The 25,876-nt window shown below is 44.6% G+C and overlaps 1 protein-coding gene across 1 annotated transcript in view; it reads right to left on the reverse strand.

The window, feature by feature from the left end:
- LOC117372446 (aggrecan core protein-like) overlaps positions 1 to 21,136 on the reverse strand; it is a 25,842-nt gene extending 4,706 nt beyond the window's left edge. The window contains exons 1-14 of the mRNA XM_055222539.1: positions 20,971 to 21,136; positions 20,561 to 20,653; positions 20,204 to 20,404; positions 18,964 to 19,089; positions 18,533 to 18,707; positions 17,176 to 17,303; positions 16,566 to 16,859; positions 14,015 to 14,281; positions 8,636 to 8,989; positions 7,719 to 8,093; positions 6,477 to 6,611; positions 5,419 to 5,541; positions 1,052 to 1,207; positions 802 to 884 (exon numbers count right to left, since the gene is read on the reverse strand). Of these exons, the coding sequence (XP_055078514.1) occupies positions 802 to 884; positions 1,052 to 1,207; positions 5,419 to 5,541; positions 6,477 to 6,611; positions 7,719 to 8,093; positions 8,636 to 8,989; positions 14,015 to 14,281; positions 16,566 to 16,859; positions 17,176 to 17,303; positions 18,533 to 18,707; positions 18,964 to 19,089; positions 20,204 to 20,404; positions 20,561 to 20,653; positions 20,971 to 21,136 (2,676 nt within the window). The remainder of the gene's footprint in view (positions 1 to 801; positions 885 to 1,051; positions 1,208 to 5,418; positions 5,542 to 6,476; positions 6,612 to 7,718; positions 8,094 to 8,635; positions 8,990 to 14,014; positions 14,282 to 16,565; positions 16,860 to 17,175; positions 17,304 to 18,532; positions 18,708 to 18,963; positions 19,090 to 20,203; positions 20,405 to 20,560; positions 20,654 to 20,970) is intronic.
- Positions 21,137 to 25,876: the final 4,740 nt, after the last annotated feature.

Here is a 25,876-nt window from a genome sequence, read left to right on the forward strand (position 1 = left end):
CTAAAAAATAAAATGAAATTTAATTAAATAACAAATAAAATATATGTAATTAAATAAACATCAAATGAATGAATTGAAATTAAATAAATATCACATTAAAATTAAATACAATTTTTTATAAAATTAAATAAAATCAATTAGTAATAATACATTTTAATAATAATAAACTGTTTTGTTTTTTTCTTTACCAAAATAAAGAAGCCAGGATTAATGGCTGCAATGAGCATGTTTTGCAGGGCACAGCTTTTCGAACTGGGGTTTGAAGCCTGATACTGCAACTCTCCACTCCTGCTCAATGTTTAGCTGGACTTTACTTTTCGTGTGACTTTCGTGCATCTCATTACCTCCGTCTATTGCCGCCTTTGTTTTCATCCCTGTTAAATAATTTTTCTATAGTATCTCTTTAGCAAAAGTGTTTCTTGTTCACTGCCCTGTGTCACGATCTGTTCGCTCTCTCCTGCTCTTTGCTGTGTGCGCGCGTACACGGCATAGTATTAGCTCTATGGTGTAGGGCCTGTGCACACTCTGACAATGAGAGCGCAGCTGTCACCTACAGTAGTGGAATTACACTTTATTCTAGTACTCCAAAAGAAAAGCATGTTCCCGGAGTCATATGCACCCCCCCCCCCCCCCCCCCCCCGGCGACGCACTGGGCCCCCCAGGGGGGCGCGCCCCACTATTTGAGAACCACTGCATTAATCGAAGGGTACCAAAAATTTTGTCCACACACATACACACACACAAAGGTACCACAAGTTTGTCCACATGTATATATATATAAAAATGTGAAGTCCAACTGACCAGAGGAGCACCATCTGTCCAGCCAAACTCGCCCTGGATGTCTTTGTCATTAAGTCCAATCCATTGATAATCTTGACCATTCGCTGTGGACACAGAGAGAGAGGAAGGAGGGAGAGCGAGAAAGAGAGACAGGGAGGAGGCGGAAGAAGAGAGGGAGGAGTGTTGTTTAATTTATAGTATTATTATGGAAGAGTTTCTGACACACAGGAGGATGGGAGAGTATATGACAAAGGGGGTGTGGTACACTCACAATTGAGGAAGAGCTGCTCTTCCTCTGATTGGACACTGGACAGGTGGGCGTTGACCTGGACACACAGTTGCTCCGCCTCCGTCCAGGTGAGTCTGTCGCTGACGTGAAGGTAACAGTTCCCCATGAAGAAGAGCCAGCCCTGAGCGCAGCCATCCTCTGAAAAAGAGAGGGACCAGACACTTCACACAGATGCTTCACACAGATTCTTCACACAGATACTTTCCTTTCACGCTTCACCCAGATGCTTTGCCCTGATGCCCTACCCTCACAGTTCACCCACACGCTTCATCCAGATGCTTCACTCTCACGCTTCACCCAGTTGCTTCACGCAAATGCTTTACCCACATGCTTCACCCAGACGATTCATCCACATGCTTCAACCTCATGCTTTGCCCAAAAGTTTCACCCATGTACTTCACTGTCATGCTTCACCCAGATGCTTCACCCTCATGCTCCACCCAGATGTGTCACCCTCATGCTTCACCCAGATGCGTCACCCAAACACACCTGCACGCTTCACCACAGCACTTGACTCTTTGCTCAAGCGATTAACTCAAACACTTCACCAAGACGCTTCACCCAAATATTTCACCCTCTAATTTCAGTAAGACGCTACAGTCTCACGTTTCACGCTTCACCAAAACACTTCACTCAAACACTTCACCCACACCCTTCACCCTGATGCTTCACCCGCACCGCTTCAACCACATGCTTCACCCACACGCGCCACTAAGGTGCTTCACCCAAAACGTTTCCCCCAGGTGCTTTCACCCAGACGCTTCCCCATACAGACTCCTCCCACTCCCCAGACTTGTCTCTCTGTCGTTCCTTTCCTCAAACTCCTCCCTCTCCCCTGACTGCACACATCACCCGAAACGTTTCACCCAGATGCTTTACTTTCACGACTCACCCTCATTCTTCAACCTCACACTTCACCCAAACACTTCACCCAGACACTTCACCAAATGCTTCACCCAGATGCATCACTTTCATGCATCACAACCAGACGCTTCACTCACATTCACCCAGACACTTCTCCCACCTGCTTCAGTCAAACGCATCACCCAAAAAGTTCACCCACAAACATTTAATCCAGATGCTTCATCCATACGCTCTACCCACACCCTTGACCAAAATACTTCACCCAGATGTTCCATCAGCATGCTTCAATCTCACACTTCACCCAAATGCATCACCCAGATGCTTCAACCAAACGTTTTACCCAGGCACTTGATCCAGATGCTTCTCTGAGAGTCCTCACTCTCCCCTCGTCTCTCTGTCCTTCCTTTCCCCAGACTCCTCCCTCTCCCCTGACTTCATCAAGGCGCTTCATCCAGATGCTTCACCAAACGCTTCACCCAGACGTTTCACCCAAGCATTTAATCTCAATGATTCATCTAAATGCTTTACATACATGCTTCACGCAGATGCTTCACCCTCACTCTTCACGGAAACACTTCACTCAGACCCTTAACTCAAGTGCTTCACCCAAACATTTCACCCAGATGCTTCACCCAGATGCTTCCAGCTCAAACTTCACTCAACACTCCACCCAGACGCTTTACTTCATGCTTCACCCTTATGGTTCAAACTCACGCTTCAACCTCACAGTTCACCCAGACCCTTCAGTCAGGTACTTCACCCAATCGCTTTGCCCAGACGCTTTACTTTCATGCTTGACCCTTGTGTTTCAACCTCACACTTCACCCTCACCTCTTCACAGAAATGCTTCACTCAGGCACTTCCCACTCCCCAGACTCTCCCTCTCCCCAGACTTCACAATTCACCCAAACGCTTCTCCCAGATGCTTTATCTTCACGCTTAACCCTCATGCTTCACCCAGACCTTTTAATCAGGCACTTCACCCAGATACTTCATCCAGATACTTCACCCAGACACTTCACCCAAACACTTGATCCAGACGCTTCGTCCAGATGCTTTATCTTCAAGCTTCATCTGCCTGCTTCATTTAGACCCTTCACTCAGACAATTCACCCAAACACATCAATCAGACGCTTCACCCTCGCATTTCAGCCAATAGGCATCACCCAAATGCTTTATCAAGACGCTTCATCCAGATGCTTCACCCAGGCAGTTCATTCAGATACTTCACCCACGACGCTTCACCCAAACGCTTCAGCAAGGTGCTGCTCCAGATGCCTCCCACACTCCAGACTCCTCCCTCTCCCCAGGCATCACACTTCACCCTAACGCTTCTCCCAGATGATTTATCGTCACACTTAACGCTCATGCTTCACCCAGACCCTTCAGTCAGGCACTTCACCCAAATACATCACCCACACAGTTCACCCCCACGTTTTAGCCAAACACTTCATGCAGGCACTTGACTCAGATGCTTCACCCAGATACTTCATCCAGACACTTCACCCAAATGCTTCATCCAGATGCTTTATCTTAAAGCTTCACCTGCCTGCTTCACTCAGACCCTTCACTCAGACACTTCACCCAAACGCTTCATCCTCACGTTTCACTCAGATGCTTCATCCAGACGCTTCATCCAAACGCTTCACCCGGATGCTTCATCCAAACGCTTCACCCAGACACTTCACCAGATGCTTCACCCTCATGCTTCAGCCAAACGCATCACCCAGACGCTTCACCGAAACATTTCATCCAGATGTTTCACCCAAATGCTTAACCCACAGGCTTCACCCAAACATCTCACCCGGGCGCTTCACCCAAAATGCTTCATCCAGACGCTTCACCCACACACTTAATCCAGAAACTTTACCCAAATGCTTCGGCCAGATGCTTTATCTTCAAGCTTTACCTGCCTTGATTCACTCAGAAGCTTCACTCAAACAATTCACCCAAACACATCAACCAGATGCTTCATCCTCACGTTTTAGCCAACGGCATCACCCAAATGCTTCATCAAGATGCTTCATCCAGATGCTTCACCAAAGCGCTTCATCCAGACACTTCATCCTGAAGCTTCAGCCAGACACTTCACCTTTATGCTACAGGCAAACGCATCACCCAGATGCTTCACCCACACACCTCACCCAAACACTTCACCAGACGCTTTACCCAAATATTTCATCAAAATGCTTCATCCAGACACTTAACCCACAGGCTTCACCCAAACACGTCACACAGATGCTTCACCCAAACGCTTCATCCACACGCTTCACCTAGACGCTTTACCCTCACGCTTCATCCAGATGCTTCATCCAGATGCTTCACCCTCATTCTTCACCCACACATTTCACCCACACGCTTCACGCAGGTGCTTCTCCCAGACACCTCGCACTCCCAGACTCCACACTTCACCCAAATGTTTCTCCGAGATGATTTATCTCACACTTAACCCTCATGCTTCACCCAGCCCCTTCACTCAGGTGCTTCACCTAAACACATCCCCCAGACAGTTCACCCTCACGTTCACTCAAACACTTCACCCTCATGCTTCACTCTCACACTTCACTCAAGCGCTTCACCTACACACTTCAGTCAGGCGCTTCACCCTCATGCTTCACCCAGGCACTTCACTCTCACGCTTCACCCTCACATGTCACCTACTTGCCTCACCCAGACACTTTACCTTAACACTTCATTCCCATGCTTCACCCAAACTCTTCACCCACATGCTTCACCCTCATGCTTTACCCAAACACATCACCCAGATGCTTCACTAGATGCTTCACCCTCATGCTTCAGCCAAATGCATCACACAGATGCTTCACCCTCAAGCTTCACCCAAACACTTCACTCAGATGCTTTACCCAGACGCTTCACCCAGACACCTCCCTTTCCCCGGACTTCACACTTCACCCAAATGCTTCTCCCAGATGCATTTCATCCTTCACCTTCATAGTTCACTCAGACCTTTCACTAAGGCGCTTAACCCACACTTCACCCTCACGTTTCAGCCGGATGCTTCACCCAGGAGCTGCACCCAAATTCTTCACCCAGGCACTTAACCCTCATGCTTCACTCACGCTTCACCCAGAAGCTTTACCTTCATGCTTCATCCACACACTTCAGCCGGGCACTTCATCCAAACACTTCACCCGGATGCTTCATCTAAATGATTCACCCGCACGCTTCACCCAGACACTTCACTCTCACACTTCATCCTCACAGGTCACCAACTTGCTTCACCCAAACGCTTCACCCAAACTCTTTACCCACATACTTTACCCTCATGCTTTACCCTCATGCTTTGCCCAAATGCGTCACGTAGATGGTTCACACAAATTCACTGTCACGCTTCATGCTTCACACTCACGCGTCACCCACTTGCTTCACCTCAGACTCCTCCCTCTCCCCATACTCCTTCCTCAGCCCTCCCCAGACTCCTCCCTCTGTCCTCCCCCTCCTCAGATGCCTCCTTGCGGTTTCACCTGTGACCACTGCAGGCTCTTCCACTGCGACTGGGGGCAGCAGAGACACTGAGGGAGCAGTGGTGGGGCTGGTGTACGCCTCCGCTGGCGTCACAGATTGCGATTGGTCGGTGCGGAGCACCTCTGGCTCGTTTCATCAACGCCGAGATCCATGGTGCTGCCGCTGCCTCCTGCAGGTCAACATGATTGTTTTGAATAGAAATCAAGTGTTTTGAATCAAAGACAGAATGGGAGGGGATCAAACTGGTAACCTCCAGGTCAGGAGATATGTGTCTCTGACCCGGGCTCAGACTGCATGTTGTCCGGTGTATTCAGTATAGTAAGAAATACGAGAAGAGCTCAAATGGCTGGCTGTGGATGCTAGAGCCGACTGCATGCCTTTTTGCTTAATAAATAAATTGTTATCCCGTGAACACATTGACTCTTCAGCTTCAAAGGTGTTGACCACAACTGCACCGCAGAGCTCCGGTCCTCATCACACCAAAACTAAACCAGTCTAACCCTGGAGCCACAGCTGGACCATCTACAGTCTGAGCAAGGATTAAGACACTAAACAGAGCCATAAAACACAAGGGCATCTCTGCTTTCTGATCGGTCAAGGTCAAAGGAGTAGAGGACAAGGACAGACAGTCAGAGGAGCAGAGGACTGGGTCAGAGGATCAAAAGAGAGGGTCAGAGGAGCAGAAGAGAGGGTCAGAAGTTCAGAGGAGAGGGTAAACAGAGCAGAAAAGAGGGTCAGATGTTCAGTTGAGAGGGTCAAAAGAGCAGAAGAGAGGGCCAGAGGAGTGACCACAGACCGTATGGGACTGAGCTGGTTCTTTAAAGGGTTTTTGGCTTTTCTTTGTTTCTTGGAGCAAATGTGTTAATGTTTTCCCTATGTGCTGCAGTTTAACTCTGGCCCAAGTCACTCCCGAGAGCAGTGTCCTGTCACCTGCACCTGCCCTGTGATCGGTCATGTCGTGTACACCTGCCCTTTGATCGGTCCTCTCAGAGTACATCTGTTCTGTGATTGGTCCTCTCAGAATACACCTGCTCTGTGATTGGTTGTAGCACTTTACCAGATGCAGAGGCGTGTTCTCCGCTGAAATGGACCTCGCCCCGCCCCTCTTCCTCTACAGTCCGGGTCTTGGCCTCTGTCACATAAACCACATCTCCTCGGAGGTGCACCCATGGGCGCCCGCTTTCCCAGGACACTGCAAACAAAACCATTACGGAACATTTAAAAACTTTACATCACAGCTGTTCTTTTAAAACAGTTCTTTTGAGATCTTCAACCATGTTCTAGTCGTTTCTTTTCATTGAGCCTATGAAGTTGTATTTGGAGTGATTCATGTTTGAGCAATCTTCAATCCTTTATTTTCGGGATGCCATTTTGCTGATCTACGCCCGTTTTCACGTCCACCGGTACACATTCACAGCTCCCATTGGGCGTCACAGTTTTCTAAAGTGGAAATCAGCAGATTTGTTTCTTTTATCAAGGCATTTTAGATAAATGTGCAAATTAAAACTCAATGATCCACGGGTGTCACAGATTAGGACTATAGAGCACACACAAGCGCAACAGGGCTGATTTAAACGTAAGTCTCAGTCCAGGTCACTGTCACATTTGGGATTTTAGTTTTACAAATGAAAAAAGTATATGTGATGAGCCTATTCATTACTTTGGAGAAGTCAAAACTTGTGACACTGTCGAAGATTTTGGGCTGAAAAAAATAAAACAAAAAAACAACAACAAAAAAACAAACAAAAACAGACTGTGTAAAGAAGTGTATTGAGTGAGTGTGATGTCACCCACAGCGTTTGGCTCCAAATGAAGCTCATTGAGGCTAGAGCAGTTATAGCAGTTAATCTGGGCTGGAACCACATTCCTCACCTGCACTGAACAGAGCCCATAACTACTGAACTAGACTTAAAGGTCCTATATCACACAAATCTGGTAATCCCTTCCCGCTCTTAGCAGGAAGCAGGCACTCGACAACACTGTCAATCAAACCTTTTGCTAAAGCTTTCAGGAGCAAGTTTGTAGAAAGAAGACACCTGATTTGTCTGTTATTAATATTCATATCTTGATTTTGAGGGAAATTAGTGAAATAAAAACCCCATGATCATGTAGGGCGGGTTAATACAAACATTCTAAGGTCAGAATGACGAGTTACACATCAAGGGGGCCACACTTTTTCCATACAAAGTGAATTGGAGTAGTCAGTGGAGCAGAATCACGGCCATGTTCACTTCCTGTTTGGAACGCAGCACCTTAGTCCATATCTTGGACATATCTCTGGACATAGCTGAACACAGACCTGATCCACCTGATGAGGCAGAGCTGGAGATCCCACTAAATCCCGATCCCAGAGGCTGAGATCCTGAGAGTTCCTGTCCAGAAGTCTGGATCACGGTTTGGTCTACGAGGGTACCGTCCACCAGCAGCACCTCAGAGAGTTCAGATCCTGATCCAGATCCAGAGGCCAAGCCAGAGACCTTCCAGGACCCAGAGCCGCTGTAGACCACGCCTCCTCGGCCCAGCTCCTCTCCTGAGGCACTCTCTCCAATCTGCTCGAAAAGCTCATCCACCAGTACCACACCAGAACCACTCAGGTCTCCACTGACTCCAGATCCAAGACCAGACCCAAGACCAGAGGCAAGTCCCGAGGCTGGACTGAAACCAGACTCCTCACCTGCACAGAACAGAACTCGTAACTACTGAAATAGATTTAAAGGTTCTATATCACATAAAACTGGTGAGCTTCAAGCCATGTCTCATGCTATTATCTCCTCAAAAACATACCTGGAGTTGTGTTTTGTTAGTTTATTATTAGTCTGTCTACATCTCCAAAGCTCAAACTGCTCGGTTCCACCTTGTGATGTCATGAAGTGGTAGTGGTCAAGTTAACAGCTCCTTTTATCTTTAGATCAGTAGAGATTGGAAATTCCAGGCTGAAAGACAGTGGAGCACTCTCTGTGTTACCGCATGACATCATAAGATGGTTGGAGTGCGTTCTGTTTGAGAGAAGAACTCAGCCTAAATCTGCAGGGTTTGTGTGTTAAACATGTGTGAATGAAACAAAACATATTCCAGGTCAGTTTGTGATGAGGAAACAATATTAGAACACAGATCTGAGAATACTCTAATAGCTGTCAGAGGAGAGGGTCAGAGAAGCAGAGGGTCAGAGGAGCAGAGGAGAGGGTCACAGGAACAGAGGAGCAGAGACAGACTCACCAGATCCCAGTCCTGATCCAGAGACTGCAGTTTCTCCTGTGGCCTCCTGCTTTTCTATGTCTCTGGACTGGTCACTTTCACTGTCCCCGGAGACGAAGACCACACCAGAACCTTCTGCAGAACCTGAGACAGAGTCCAGACCAGAGTCCAGACCAGAGTCCAGACCTGAACCCAGACCTGAACCCAGACCTGAACCCAGACCTGAACCCAGACCAGAGACCAGACCAGACCCAGAACCTGAGACCAGACCGGACCCTGAAATTTCAGCAGATTCCTCTGTGCTGGTCCCGGAGATCTCTCCTGAAGCGAAGCCTGAAGAGGAGGTCTCCAGATCAGGTTTAACTGAAGGAAATACTGTGGAGCAGAACATGGATCAGGGTGGAATTATCAGACCACAGGACGCCCTAAAAGCTCACCATTTCATCTGGGGGCGGGATTTAACATTGCAACCATGGCTATTTTTAAAAAATGTTTGAGCTGAGCTGCCAGGTCTAAACCAGCACTAAACCAAAATAAACCAGGACTAAACCAGGACTTAACCGGGACTAAACCGGGACTAAACCAGGACTAAACCAGGACTAAACCAGGACTAAACCAGGATTAAACCAGGATTAAACCAGGTCTAAACCAGGTCTGAACTAGGACTAAACTAGAACTAAACCTGAACTAAACCAGGTCTAAAAACAGACTTTTTAACAAACCAAAGTTTCTTTTAGTTTTAAAATTATAACAAAACTTCATAAGATTTACTTAGACTTTCTGTTCATTCATGGCTCATTCATGAACATAGACTCTATTGTATTGCAACTGTATTTTACAGATTACAAAAATAACTTTAAGATTATCTGAACTCACATCTGTTGATTATGTTATGAACTGAAGCACACCACGCAGCTTTGATTGACATGGAACACTAAGCCCCACCCTCGGGAGGGTGTTAGGGAGAGCCATCAGACCATGCCCCAAACACTATGGTCTGTTCCTTCCACAAGTCTGATTCTGGTACCCTGGTGGTTGTCACGTGGAACCTACATTATTGTCTGTGAGTGGTAATCTGTTACGGACCAGTGTCTATTTGACTGTTTATTTTTCTAACTTTCTGTTGATTAAATCTACCTCTTCACCACCAATTCCCAGCGGGTCCATGAGGACATTTGTTGAGGATCAGGAGCACAACGTGTTGGCTGTGGCTAGCGTGGCAACAAAGAGGCTAAAAAAAAAACAATATGCACCGGAGGACACATGACAGCTGACGTGAAGCCAGTGCCTGATGAGGACCTAAATGGGTTTGTATTGCAAACACAGCCTGTATTAAATCATTGTCCAGCTCAAAAAAGATTAGAAACCCTGTAATGGGAAGGCAAAGGGAGAAAAAGATTCTAAAGACTTTAATCTGGGACAATAATCTAAAGGGGCTTTTGTGTGCTTATTTAAATATACAGTGTGCTATCCAAGCGTGAGCAACTGGATCACATATTAAGTGACTCAAACATCAACATTTTAGGACTATCAGAAACCTGGTTCACAAGCTGATCTCCTGACTATGGTGTTGTTTTTGCAAACTACAAGTTGTTTAGAAGGGATAAAGTTGAGGGAAAAAGAGCTGCTTTATGTAAAAAAAAAAAAATCACTTTGAATGCTCTCAACTTGAGATGATTTTTATTCCTATTTGTCTGTATTGTCCTCCCTCAACAAAAATAACTTCTATGAATAATTGCAGGCACTAATTAAGCACCACACTATACAAAACAAGTCCAACGGAATAATTGTGATGATGATTTCAATGTGAACTGGGACTGTAAGGACAGAAAAACACTTATGTGTACTATGGACACTCTAAAATTTTTCTCAAGTCATTGAGCAACCTACAAGAATCACAAGACACTGAAGGAACAAAATCAGTTTGCTCTTTAGTAACAAGTCTGAACTGATAATCAAGTTCTATAATCTTCTGACAATTTTACATTATTTTCTAGGAAACTCACCAGGTCAAGAATCACTAATGATTTTACTAGTCCATCTAATAACAGATCTCTAAATTAATTTATACCCAGGAATCAACCACAAAATGTCGCCGAAGCTTTATCATCAGTAGACTAGGAATTAATCCTGTCCAGAGATGATCCTGAATTCTGTAGCAGTCAATGCAACAATTGTTAAAGGTGTTATATCAACCTTGTCCACTAGAGGGAAGTGTAAATTAAATTAGCCATTGCTGAGCAAAGACTGTAGGGTGGATGAAAAATAAGAGACAAGTTGCTGAAACAATTTCTGAAAACAGCTCTAATCATAGACAGACAGAGATTTATTCATTTGTGAAATTGCAAGTCTAAGACAGGCCAAAGCTAACGTCTTTATAAATGTAATAGAAAATGCAAAAGGCAATGGTAAAATTATTTGGCAACACCTAAACAAACTGCTTGGCCATCAATCAAACAAAAATAAGACAATAAGACAATGGAACTACACGTAAATAACCCCATTATTAAAGAATCTATTTCCTTAGCTACTCATTTAAACATTTTTTTCATAACCTCTGTAAAGGAGATCACCCAACACTTCACTCCACCTGCTTGCGCTGATAATATCAGTGACCCTGATCAGGCTATGTTCAGGATCACTGATATTTCAGACCATGAAGTTGCCAAAGTAATTACAGGCTTAAAAATCTCAAAAGCACTTGTGCAAGTTTTTTTTTAAAGAATTTAAGGATCCTCTTATACAACCAATTAGCCATCTCCCTAATATGTCCTACCCCTTTCAGTTGTCCCAAATGATTGGAAAGTAGCTGGGGCAACACCAGTTGTTAAATCAGGTGCTAAAACAGATATGGCTAATTATCGGCCAATAAACATACTTCCTGTTATATCTAAAAAAAAAAAAAAAGAATTGGGTGATCAAACTTTTCACTGACTCGACTCCATAAACGTAGAGATCTTGTTGACCAGGCTGACTCGGTTTAATATCTCCAGTCAAGCTCTTCAATGGTACATCGTATCTGTCCCACAGGAAAAAGTATATGGTAGTTGATAGTGTTTAGATTGTGACATTTGTGTCCCGCAGGGGTCAATTCTTGGGCCGGTTTTATTCTCCTTCTTTGTCAATAACTTACCAAATGCTTGTCCAAATGTATTTTCACAGATGTATGCGGATGATGCAGTCATCTACACCAGGGGTGTTCAAACTATGGCCCTCAGACCAATTTTTATTGGCTCTCAGGCCTTCAGGTGAACTGGCCCAATTGATCATACTGTTTATGGCAAATCTGAGTAATCCTACCAATATAACCTAAATAACATCACATTGCATTTTCATACATACCTATTATTAATATTTCAAGCCTTATTTAAAATAGGAAGTCAAAACTATGTTAAATGCACCCATTTGAGTTATTCACAGTATTGACCACTGGTCTGTGGCCCTCAGTGGAAAAAAATGTGGGCACCCCTGATCTACACTCAAGCCAAAAATGTTCAGAAAGGTGCTGATGACCCCACAGCTGCCTTATCGCCTCTGCATAACTGGCTTAAGGATTCGTGCCACAAAAACAATTTGTATTTACTTCTCAAAACGTCATAGTGAACTAAAGCAATCAAATGTCTTTCAGACAGAATTTAAATACCTTGGAGTTATCCTAAAGCCAACATTGTCCTTCAAAAATCACATAAAAAAAAAAAGTGTTCCAGGTAATTCAATTCAATAGTCAGAATTTTCGTCACATCCAGAATGACTTAAACATGAGTGCTGCTAAAACTTATTTTGGTCCTTTTCTAACCCCAGCCCTTGGGACAAGGATGGAAATTCATGATGTATCATGTCTGTTCATTAGCATGCATTATCAAATAAATAAATAAAAATTATTTTTTAAAAATTCACACTGTCAGACAGCAGTAACACAGATGGTGGTTCTAGTGGTTTAACTAGTGGTGTAAGTCAATAAATTTATGCTCTGTCAATAATTATTCACAGACAATACTACAGTAAAAAATAAGTGTCTTTAATTTAGATTTAAAAATATTAGACCTTGTTTCAAGGCTTTCACATTTGAGATGCACAGACACCAAATGAGGCTTGTTTGGTATTGTGTTTGGAACCACCAGGAGGCCCATCTCAGTTGATCTGATGAGACCTCCCAGCTGATCTAAGGGGACCCATCCCAGCTGATCTGAGGAGCCTACAGGGTTCATAGAGAGGAAGCAGGACTGTCAGATACTTTGGACCTCCCTGTTTAGAGATTTGTGGATCAATAAAATTTTGTTGATTTTGTGAGAGGCTGGAAGCCAGTGTAACGCTCTTAGTACTGGGGTAATATGATGACTTTTTTATGACCATCCTAGTAGCAGCATTTCAGTTGTAACTGCTTGATGGAGGACTTGAGATCAGTGTGAGATCAATGAACAGGCTGTTACAAAAGTCCAGCTGTGAAAGCATTTTTGACATTACAATATGCCTTAAGCCAAATATGAAGCTGAAGCCCACAGCTAAAGTTCAAATGGGACTGGAAATGTTGCGTTGTTTGCCTGTCACCTTCAGTGTGAGCATCAGATGTATAAAGTCATCTTTTAATTAATTAATTTAATTAATTTCTCAAACTTTAATGTTTAATGTTGTTTAAGCCGACATGCCAATAAGCCGATAGTGGAAATAGATGCATGCTTTGCAACATAATCTGGGACTGCTGCACTGCGCTGCCTTGATTTTAGCCTCTAACTGTCGTTTCTATGGTGGGTATTGTTTCTCATGGCTCCCATGGTTGCTCTTATAGACAAGTCTCTCTAGGATCACTGCTGCTGAAGTTTATATCAGCAGTTTCTGTAATGGTTGAGGTAGGGATCGTTCTCAATGCTGCATTCACATCTTCTAGGAGACTTTCAGATGGTACTTCACTTAGTCTCTGCAAGTGGCGCTGGGGTTGTCTTGTGTTCATTCGGGCCTTGATCTTATCTTTCAGGTCAGTTACTGCCTCGCTCAGCGTGATACTTATTGGGGCTTCGTACCCAGTCTCCGGTTGGGGAGTTAATGTTAACTCCCCTCTGACATGGCATCCTGGCTCCCCCTTGCCGTAGCATATTTTGTGTTGTACCTCATCAATCTCAAGTTGTGATAACACCATGTTCTGCTGCTGGAGGAGACGCTGCTCTTCAAACCTCCATTGGGCAATGCACTTGCGCAATGCACTTGCACAATCCACGCCAGCCTACGTTACAGCCTCATAGAAATAAAATACCCCCTCTTTAATATCAGACATTCTTATCTGCAGAATTGAGACATTTAGACTTTGACCAACAACTTATTTGTGCTAAATTGCAACTTTAAAGGGTTCTTGTGCTTGTCCTTTTTATTTTTTCATTATAGTTTCAGCGCACCAAGTGAACTGACCTGTTGGAGCGACGTGCTGCTCTGGGACTGTGGCCATGTGGATCACCTCCTCTGTCACCGGCAGCATCGTCACAGAAATGCCCAGCTCCTGTGTCGTCCCAGAAATGCCCGGCTCCTCTGTCATTGGCAGCATCGTCACAGTAACTTTGGACTCCTCCTTATCACCAGAAACTACATGGAGTCCAGTGGGAGTAAATTCTGTCGGGGCAGAAGTCATGAAGACAACTCCAGGGGTTGCAACTGTGGTCGTTTTGGTCACATTCACCGCTGAAACACAGAAAAAATATATATATATCACAGACTTAGATATAATAACATCAAGCAATTCAGTGGTGAACCGTGGCATGTCGGAACGTAGATCTTCAGCTTCTCATATTTAGAAATAAAAGTCTATCATTAAAAGATGCCAAAGCAAATGTGGACAGCCTCAGCCCCTGCATACACCTGTACAGGTGAGACAGGGCGAGCTGCAGAGAACAAAAAAGTTTTTACTGTGTGTGGAACATGAGCCACACCAGCGCAGATGCCGACTCAGAAGAAGCACGGACGCCGACTCAGAACGAGTGCAGAAGCAGTCAGAATGAGTGCAGACACTGACTCAGAATAAACACAGGTGGCGAGTCTGAACAAAGGCAGACCCCGAGTCAAAATGAGTGCAGAAGCTGACTATGAATGAGCATAGACGGTGAGTCAGAACAAAACACACAGCGAGTCAGAAAGAGTATAAACAGGGGTCAGAATGAGCGTATACGGTTAGTCAGAATGAGCTCACACATCAAGTCAGAGTCAGCGCAGAAGTCGAGTCAGAACGAGTGCATACGTCGAGTCACAACAAGTCTAGACGCCAAGTCAGAACAAATGCAGACACTAAATCAGAAAGAGGGCACACAGTGAGTCAGAATAAGTGCAGAGGCCGACTCAGACAGAGCACAGATGGCGAGTCAGAACAAGACACACCGGGCATGCACGGGGAGTCAGAACAAGCTCACAGCGAGTCAGAATGAGCGCCAACAGTGAGTCAGAACAAGCACTTAACGTCATAACAAGTGCAGACACTGAATTAGAAAGAGTGCAGATGGCAAGTCAGAACAAGACGTCCAACAAGTCAGAATGAGCGCATAAGTCGAGTCAGAACGAGCACAGACACTGAGCCAGAAAAAGCACAGGCGTCAGTGCGCAGGGCGAGTCAGAATGAGTGCAGACGGCAAGTTAGAACAACACCGAGCATGAACAGGGAGTCAGAATGAGCGTAAACCCAGAGTCAGAACGAGCATAAACGGAAAGTCAGAACAAGCTCACACGGCGAGTCAGAATGAGCGCGGATGCCAACTCAGAATGAGCGTAGACTGCGAGTCAGAACAAGCCAGTTCCCATGTCAGAATGCTTGTTCTGAGTTGGCGTCTGCACTCAGAAATGGCGAGTCAGAACAAGACACGCCAAGTCAGAACAAGACTTATGGTAAGTCAGAATGGACACAGACGTCGAGTCAGAACAATCACAGGCAAATCAGAACGAGTCCAGACGCCAACTCAGAACGAGCGCAAACGACGAGTCAGAAAATGACACGCTTAGTCAGAACAAGACACACATCAAGTCAGAATGAGTGTAAACAGGGAGTCAGAACAAGTATACAGCGAGTCAGAATGAGTGCACATGTTGAGTCACAATGAGTGCAGATGTTGAGTCAGCTTGAGCGCATACGTCGAGACAGAACAAGCACAGACAGAGAGTCAGAACAAGTGCAGATGATGACTCAAAACGAGCATAGACAGGAAGTCAGAATGAGCATAGATGGGGAGTCAGAAGGAGCATAGGTGGGGAATCAGAACCAGGGCTTGGATAAGCAAAGCCACCAAACTCTGCTTTTCATATAACCGTAATATACATTTATTTACTGTTAAATGTACTGTTTTTGAAAGTCACCTAAAACTGATGCCACAGATCATGCAGCAACTGCCGGCTCTTCTCTTTAGCAGTAGGTCATAGCACCCCATGACTGTATAAAGAAGTAAACTAAGCGTGATGTCACCCACAACGTTTGGCTCCAAATGAAGCTCATCAAGACTAGCAGTTATAGCACTTGCCAACACTGTCAAGCAAACCGGGTGCTAAGGCTACCGATACTGACCTCAGGGAAAGAAGACTCCTGACTGGTCTGTTATTAATGTTCACACCTTGATGTGGGACAAAATAGTCAAATAAAAACCCCAGGATCATGTAGAGTGGGTTAATGCAAACATTTTAAGGTCAGAATGACAAGCCTGGCAGCAGCAGTTACAGAGAGAAGGGCCACGCTTTTTATATAGAAAGTGAATTGGAGTCGTTGGAGTTGAATCATGACCATTTTCACTTCCTATTTGGAATGCGCTGGCTAGGGGGTTAGCTATATCAATTCATATATACAGTCTATATAGCACCCCCTGCTGGCTCACCTCTGTGGCAATAGTCTCATAGTGCCCCCTGTTGACATGCCTGTGTGGCAGTAGACTCAAAGCACCCCAGTTGACTCAGCTCTGTGGCAGTAAACTCATAACACCCCCTATTGGCTCACCTCTGTGGCAGTAGGCGTCGTAACGTGAGTGTACGTCAGGAAAGCCGGTTTGGTTGGGGAAGGCATGGATGATGTGGACTCCAGTGGTTCCTTGGCCACACTGGGGGCGTGGCCGGCTGACTGGGTAACGCACTGACCCGTCCTGCAGCCAGCCCGGCTTACACTTATCAAACCCGGCCCTCCATGCCGCGTACAGTTGCCCTGGAGATGCCAGAGACGCGTTGAGCTGTTCACAGTGTTGCTGCGCCTCATCCAGAGAGAAGCTATCATAGTCACTGGAGAAAAACACCTCCCCTGCACAAATACACAAATATACAATAAAATAAAATACAAGAACACATGAGGTTAGAGCTTTCGTTAACCCAAAGCATAAGAACTCCCCCTGCACAAATACACAGAAAACACTCAAAAAACACTCAAACTAACACTTTAAAAACAGACGGGTAGATGCTTATAATGTGTTTATAATGTATTTAAAATGTGTTTAAAATAAGTTTAAAATGTATTTAAAATATGTTTATAATGTGTTCATGAAGTGTTTAATGTGTTTATGTGTTTAAAATGTGTTTATAATGAGTTTTATAATGTGTTTTCAAAATGTGCCTCTAACCTTCGAGGTGGTCGACATAACAGTACACATCGTATTTGTCAAAGGCAGGTTTCAGTCCGTACGATCTCACTCCAGGCACATTCAGAAGGTCTCCTGCACAACTGTCTCGGGGTGACACAATCGGGTACCTGTTGGAGGGGTAAAAATGGAAAGAAAGAGAAAGGAGAGGGAGTAAAAGAGCAAGGGGCAGAGGTAGGAAGGGGGGTGTCAGGTTATGGTCATTATGCTGAGGGTGGGGTGGTGTTTTAAGAGGGTGGGGGTAGATTTGTAGTAGTACTAGTAGTGGTACTAGTAGTAGGAGTAGTGGTAGTAGTACTAGTTTGTGTAATCCCTCAGTCATCCATGGTAAAAGAAAATTCAAATCTGCAACTGGACAAAAACTTGATGGAGTGAAGACATGTGGCTGCTCATCCAAGAGGCTTCTTTCAGTTCTGCTCAGATTACTGGTGAGCACTGCCTTATATCTAGGGAGGGAGGAGCTCACTACAAACACCAACAGAAACTATAAACAAACAGGTGTGTTGGATAATGTTCACATGTTGATGTGCTCTGTGGAGTGCCCCCCAGGGGCGTTAGACTTCGTTCTCTTTACTTTACTATTGGGTCAGTCTTGTTCACATACACCACACATCATTCATCCCAAACACCATGAGTCACCTGACTCCATCAGCTGATCACCATACTTATTTCTATGACAACACACTTCAAGCGACAAAGCCCTATGAATACACATGCTCACTTTACCAATAAGAGGAGGTCTTTTCTTTCACCTTTAGTTGAATACCCCGTGAGGACTGTACGCACTGGTAGAGGAGGAGAAAAAGATTTTTGAACAACACACAGACAGACCCAGGTTCACCTGCACCACCAAACCCAGGCTCACCTGCACAATCAGACCCAGGCTCACCTGCACAGAGAGACCGAGGCTCATCTGCACAGCCACACCCAGGCTCACCTACACAGAGAGACTGAGGCTTATCTGTGCAGAGAGACTGAGGCTTATCTGTGCAGACAGAGGCACATGTCAAATATGTCAGTTTCAGTGTAGTTAGCTCCTCCTGTCAGACAGATATAAAGCAGTGTCCACCAGCAATTTGACCAGAACTGAAAAAGCGGCGAGGGTGGAAGATGGGTGGGTTGTTGGTGAAGGTGGGAGATGGGTGGAGGTGGTCTTTGGTGAGGGTGGGAAATGGTTAAATATGGTCTTTGGTGAGGGTTGGAGATGATGGATGTGGTCTTTGGTGAGGGTGGGAGATGGGTAGGCGTGGTCTTTGTTGAGGGTGGGAGATAGATGGGTGTGGTCTTTGGTGAGGGTGTGAGATGGATGGGTGTGGTCTTTGATGAGGGATGTGGTTACCTGACAGTGTGGTCCCTCAGCCAGCCGGCGTCACATTGGTGGAGCCCGTTTTCAAACGCTGCTTGGAGCTGCTCAGGACTTGCAATGACTCCGCCCACATCCACACACGTCTGCACCGCCTCCTCAAACGTGAGCTCGTATCGCCCCTTGGAGGAACGGTAATGGAACACCACACCTGCACAAAAACATAAAAACAAGACTGATCAAGCCACAACACTAAACATAACAGGTCTTGGTTGAGTCCTGGTTCAGACCTTGTTCAGTCCTGGTTCAGTCCTGAATTAGACATAGTTTAGAACTGGTTTTGACCTGGTTCAGTCCTAGTTTAGACCTGGTTCATACCTTGTTTAGACGTGGTTCAATCTTGGTTCAGTCCTAGTTTAGGCCTGGTTCAGACCATGTTTAATCCTGGTTTAGTCCTGGTTCAGTACCTGTGGAGGAGTGGTGCAGAGGCGGGATAGCGAGGGGGGATAGCGTGATGACGTCTCCGCCCTTTACCTCCTCTCCTATAGGTGGAGGGGTGAACCCAGGGAAGGGCTTGGCTGGTGCTTCTCCCTCTGAAAGAGATCAGGGTCAAAGGTCAAAGTCATCTATGTTAAATAAGTCCTTTTGCGCTTGTGTGTGCTCTTTAGTTATAATCTCTGACACATCATATATTCATCTAAAATGAAAGAAATTAGTCTCCATGTGTTGCACATTGTGAAGAGAACCAGTGAGAGCACTGTTCCTTGGGGTGCTCCCACACTGCCACAAACGGTGCTCGAGGTGTTTCCGCGTCTGGAAAAACTGTAGCCTGTTGGTGAGAGTCTGATCCTGGTCACATGTGAGATTCCATGGTTGTGGTTGGCTGTTCTTGCGGCTCAGTGGCTGGCATATTAAGTAGCTTTTAAACTTTAACTGTAATCTGCATCTAAAATTTTTAACATACTGTTTTCGGATTTTGATCAACAGAACTGCTTGTGCAGATCAAAGGATGGCAGTTAAGAGTTACTGGATTGATTTGAGTAGTTAGTTTTTCCTATATCCATGGTGACCCTGCTTGGAGATAGCTATGCTATTCAGCTAGTTCTGAAATTCTACACTCTTTTTACACCAATGCAATGGGCTTCCTACACCAAATATGGCAGTGGATGTTCCAGAGGAAATGTCCCGTTTCATCACCAACCAAAGGAACAAAGCAGATAAGAGAGTCTTTTTGTTGTGTCTCAAGTTCACCTGGCTCCCCCTGGAGGTTTCTGTGATGCTGCAAAACACAGAGAACACATCGGAAAGAAAACCTGAGAGCTATTACTCGCCTCAAACTGCCATGACACAGGATCTGATGACTTTGGTTGCTATCATACTTGTGCTCGGAATTCCAAATATGAATCTGGGCTTGAGATTACAACTGTTAGCCTTGTTGCACTTCATTTGGAGCTAAACCCTGTGGGTGGCATCATACTCCCACTTCTTTATACAGTTTATGCCCTGACTCCAGACTGACCTCTAATCCCAAACTGACCCGAGACTGACCCCAGGCTGACCTCTGATCCCAAACTGATCCCAGACCAAACCCTGACCCAGACTGAACCCTGCGGGTCACATCATACTCCCAGTTTTTTATACAGTCTATGCCCTGAGGCCAGACTGACCTCTGATCCCAAACTAACCCAAGACTGACTCCAGACTGACCTCTGAAGCAGATGGCATCATAGCGGGAGTCCGCTTTGGGGAAGCCGGTCTGGTTCTGGTGCAGATACACGGTGCGCACCCCAAGCAGCCCCCCCCCACACTGAGGGCGGGGCCTGTTTATGGGGTACCTCACGCTGCCATCCTTCAGCCAACCAGCACTGCACACATCCATGCCCTGCCCCCAGGCCAGGTACAGCTCACCTGAGGAGGAGACGGCCAGTCAGAGAGGAGGAGGAGCCAATTAGAGAGAAGAACAGAGGAGAGAGAGCCAGTAAACTCTTCGCCCAGTACGAGTCAAACCCCAGGACAGACCCCACCCCTCACTCTAGTCCCTCCCCCTGCACAGGTAGGACTCACCTGTGGAGGCAAGGCGCCCTCCAAGCTTCAAACACTGATCTGCAGCTTCAGAAAATGAAAACTTCTCCAGAGACGTGGAGTAGAACACATGACCTATGAGAGACAGGGTCAGAAGAATCAGGACCAAACTAGGACTAAACCAGGACTCAAACTGGGCCAAAGACTGGTTTAAAATGGTAAAAATAAACTAAGTTGAAATGAAATGGTTTAGTTCTAATTTAGTCCTGGTTTCGTTCTAGTTTAGTCTTGGTTTAGTCCTGGGTTTGTCCTGGTTCAGTCCTGGTTCAGTCCTGGTTCAGTCCTGGTTTAGTCTTGGTTCAGTCATAGTTCAGTTCTGTTTCAGTCCTGGTTCAGTCCTGGCTTAGTCCTAATGTATTCCTAATGTAGTCCTGGTTTAGTCGTCTTTGTACCCTCCATCTTCTGGGCATAGCAGTAGACATCGTAGGTCTCGTTCAATTCTCGGATCCCATAAGTCCGGACTCCAGGAAAGTTTTCCTTGTCTCCATAGCAACGCTCCCTGGGCTCCTGGATGGGGTACCTGCACAGATCAGTTTGGTCACTCACAGGTCTGATCATTTACGGCGGCGTCTTTTGCCGCCAGCAAGATTGAACTCCCAACAAAGTTTATTATTTCTGATTTTAAAGCCACTTTTAAAATTCAAGGAAGATTGTTGTGGTTCTTAACTCTGTTTTTATCTGGATTATTATTTTTAACCACTGTATGCACAGGTTTTAACGTTTTAACCCGCAACACATACCTGCTGGTGAAGGGTGGAGTGTGTCAATCCACTGTCAATCTGTTTCAAGCCATCTCAACGCATAACGGGCTCCTTTTTGGGGCCCTTGTGTATAAGTTTTAAATAAAAAATCCGTGATCACATCCATTTAAAGGTCACAATTTTTTACATTTGATCTTTTTTACTGCTTGAGTTTTAACTTCCTTTACAATATGGCGTCACTCGCTTGTCACACTGTGGCAGCTGTCTACACTTGGAAGCGAGGATGATGGAGCTAGAGAGCTGAATCTCCTTATTGACCCAAACCCAGAGTCAGTCTCATGACCAACTCCTTGACTCAGTGGTGACACTGGGAAAATCCAAGTCCATCCCCATTGCCATGATGAACGAACTAGATGCGACCGTAGCTGTTCTCAGTGCAAATTTCACTCCTACTGGAGCCGTCAGCCAACCTCTGCCATGTTCCGCGTGATATTTGTCATAGTGCAACTAAACTAAATGGTCCAACTTCTTCCATTCCTTCACACAACTGGTTACTTGTTACAAATAGTAAACAAAAGAGAAAGTGCTCACATCATTATGCAAATCCAATGTTGAGTGAGTTAATGATGAGTTACCATGTTTATCAAGTCACGAAGAGTTGTCAGATACTCTTAGATCCTCATGGGCCATCACAGCATTATTACAACAAAATTATCAATCAGCATGGCCTTGGTTGATAAGGGAGCGGTGTCCTCCACTGGATAAGACCTGCTCCCAGCTCCTCAGCAGTTCACCTATGCTACGTCATGCAGCCATCCCCGAGTTGAAACCGAGTGCCACCCTGAAGCTCAGGTATCACACATAAGCACCATACTCATAGACACACTGTCCAGTCGTGCAGACATATCGACTGTGATTGTGCTCCGATGACATTAAATTACAACAGTCCGAGGTGTTGGAAAATGACTTCAAATCGCTTATAGACATGGTCCTAAGGTTGGGGAAACAATGCGTAATGTCTGAAATTTAGTCGGATCCGCCATCTTCACACCTGGCTTATTGCAGTGCTCTTGGAATTCCTTTTGTGGATATTTTTTGTGGATTCTGGAAGAGCAATTATCTGTTTGCCCATGATGGCATTAATTTAAATAGTACCGGGAAAAAACTGTTGAATGATAATATCAAACTAACGCTGGAATCTGCACCTAATCGGCCTACTGGGTGACTCATTACGCATAGGATAAATAGAGTCCCGGGTGACTCTGACAAAACTGGCACCTACCTGCTTAGATTCTGCATTAAAACATATTAATGAATAAATTTCACATAGAATATCTCATAGAAATAAAATCAATTATCAGAGGTCATGTAAGTTGGTTGACTTCAATATTACTAACAAACCTAATTCCCAGGTGTCGATCCCAGTCAATAAATCTATTATCTCAAAGGAGCTAAATTAGGTTACATTAAATTCTGTGCAGATCAAACAGACCCAGATATATTTATATTGTCTGAAACCTGGCTATCAAATAAAATAAGTGGTAACGACATTCTGTTCTCCTGTTCAAATCCTAAATGTTTTCTGTCTGTGTCTGTTAGTTATGCAAATGATCCTGATTTAAAAAAAAAAAAAGGCTATTGCTGGTATTTATCATGTCCATTGAGCACCTAAAAATGCAATATAAATATTAACTGGCTGGAGAAAGACTCCGAAACTTTGAAAGACCTATGCAATGGCTTAAATTTCCCACAATTAAGTGTTATTCTGACAAGACTCGACCCTAAAAATTTAAATAAAGGCACACTCATTTATGTAATCTTAACAAACAAATCCCATAATTATAACGCAAATGGTGTTTTTCCACTTGGTTTTAGTGACCATTGTCCAATTGCATGTATTCTAAACACAAAAGTGAAAAAGATGCATTGTAAAGGTTAAAAGATCATATAAACATTTCAATAGGCAAGCCTTTATGTGTATTACAGTGATATTGGGCTAGTGTCAGCATTCCCTGACCCTGATATGGCTTTGAACTTTTGTATTAATACATTCAATGAAATTGTAGATGGACATGTGCCTAAAAGAAAATTTTGAATGAAAAATCGTAACAAATGCTGCTTGGAAAACTGCACACACAACTAGGTCAGATTTGGATTGGGCATTTTTTTTGCAAAAAGAGAAATAAACATTTATCAGCAGTTAGAAAGGCAAAAACATCTTACTTCATGCTTGCGTCAATAGAGAGTCACGAAAATCCGGCAAAGTTCTGAAGAACAGTAAGATCCCACTCGCAACTTAGTATTCATACATTACCAACCGATTTTTAATTAGATTAAGCTATTGTAAATTCTAAAGAGAAAATGTGTGATGCTTTCAATATTTTATCTCTGCATGTGACATTTTGGATAATATTGATGGTCCTTTTGATCTTGATTATGTTCAGTCTGAACCTCAGGCAGATAATCTTTTTTTTTTCTTAAAGACCTTTCACTTGCATGGAGGTCTTAAATGCTCTCCGCTCCATGAACTCAAAGAAGTCCATAGGAGCTGATAACCTTGATCCAAAACATCATGCTGCTTTTAAACTTACTAGCTGCCCCATATTTAATTCAACCTCTTATTATTCAAATGGAAGTTATACCAGAATGAAACTCATCACTGTATTTTTTACCAAAAAGTAGGTTGTCACTGTCTATTAGAAGAGAACAGCACTGTATGAAATGTATTTAAAACTTCCAGAATACCTCACCTGCTTGTTAATCACTGATACCAGAACATTTGATACCAGATCATATTGTATCATTGTATTTTTGATCCCTGTGACCCTGACCCATGGGACTACAGATGGAAATTAGCCGTATGGCTACAATCCGGCGTGTTTACATTTGTGCGTTTGTCATGTATGTTCATTAACATGCACTGTCCCAGTGAAATAAACAAATAAATAAATATTACTGTATAAGTCTAAGGACTAGCCACACCAGAACTGAGATGGGAAAGAGGCTTTTAGCTGGTTTGCTTAACAAAAATGGAATACATTCCAAAGGAAAAGCAAAACTGGATACGTTGGTGACATAGTTACAATTTAATCTGTTTTTTTGTTTGTTTGTTTTTTCTGTTTGTATTGTGTTTTAAACAGGACACCCATGAAAAAGAGAGCCCAAGTGCTCTTATTGGGTTCACTTGTATAAATAAAGATGAATAAATACAAATTTACAGCACACAAATTTAACCCTAACTACACAAAACCCCAAACCCTAACCACACAACCCTTATCTACCCTTATCACAAACACTCGACACTAACCCTAACCACACAAAACCCTTCCCTAAACCTACCACACAAAGTGCTAACCTAACCCCAATCACAAAACCTAAATCTAACCCCTTACAACTCAAAACTCTAACCCTTACCACACAAACCCTAACCTAACCCTATCACACAAACACAACCCCTTACCCTTAAACTCAAAACCCTAATCATTACCATAAAATACTAAACTTGTCCTAACCCACACAAAACACGACAATGTCAAAACCCTCACCCTCACTACAAAATGTTTAACCAAACCCTTACCACACAAAACACTAACCACAAAAACGTAAACCTAACCCCTTAACTCACAAAACCCTTTACACACCAAACCGAAACCTAACCCTTATCGCAAAACCATTATCTAACTCTTACCTCACCAAACCAAACCCTAATTCTAACCAATACAAAACCTTACCCAAGCCCTTACCACAAAACTCTAGCATCCAACCCAAACCTACCCTCTTACACACAAAACCCTAATATCTAACCCCTACCACACAAAAGCCTAACCTAACCCTTCCCAAAAAATCTAAGCTAACCCTTACCAAACAAAACCCTAACCTAACCCCTACCAACGAAACCCAACCCTTACAATGCAAAACCCTAACCTTACTACACAAACATATAGCACATGAAACCCTAAAGAAACACTGACCAGACAAAACCATAACCTAACCCTACCACCAAAACCAAACCTAATCCTAACCACAGAAAACATAACCCTTATCATCAAACCCTCAGCTAACCCCTACCACACCAAAACCCTAATCTAATGTCATGAGGCACATATCTCTGCTCCTGTTTGCCTCCCTGTGTGCTCTTTCCCCCTCCCCTAACTGCCTGAACCTGAAGCTGGCGTGAGCTCCGGCTCCTCCCGCGCGCACCTGCTTCTCATCTGGGTAATCATCACCACCTGCTGTGGATAGGAGAAGACACTCGGTGCCAGATCGTCCACGTGCCAACGTTCCAGTTCTCCTGGCCTCCCCAGCTCCTGGTCTCTGGTTCTGTTCCTGACTCCGCGCTCCTGCTCCGATACAGTCAAACTCCTTATCTTCACCTCCCTGTCTCGTCCTGGACCCCGGCCACTCCACGCCTCCGGTTCCGGCTCCCGCTCTCCTGTCCGCCCTGGCTCGGCTTCCTCTGGTTCTGTTCCCGGTCCTGTCTTCATCCCCCATTCGTTCCCGTCTCAGCTCCCCCCGACGCGCCCCTGGGCTCTCGCTCGCACCCTGTTCCACGACGCTTGTCGGATTACTGGACTATTGTTTGATATTTTCACTAACT

This window comes from Periophthalmus magnuspinnatus, chromosome 6 (assembly GCF_009829125.3).
Source record: "Periophthalmus magnuspinnatus isolate fPerMag1 chromosome 6, fPerMag1.2.pri, whole genome shotgun sequence".
NCBI lineage: Eukaryota > Metazoa > Chordata > Actinopteri > Gobiiformes > Gobiidae > Periophthalmus > Periophthalmus magnuspinnatus.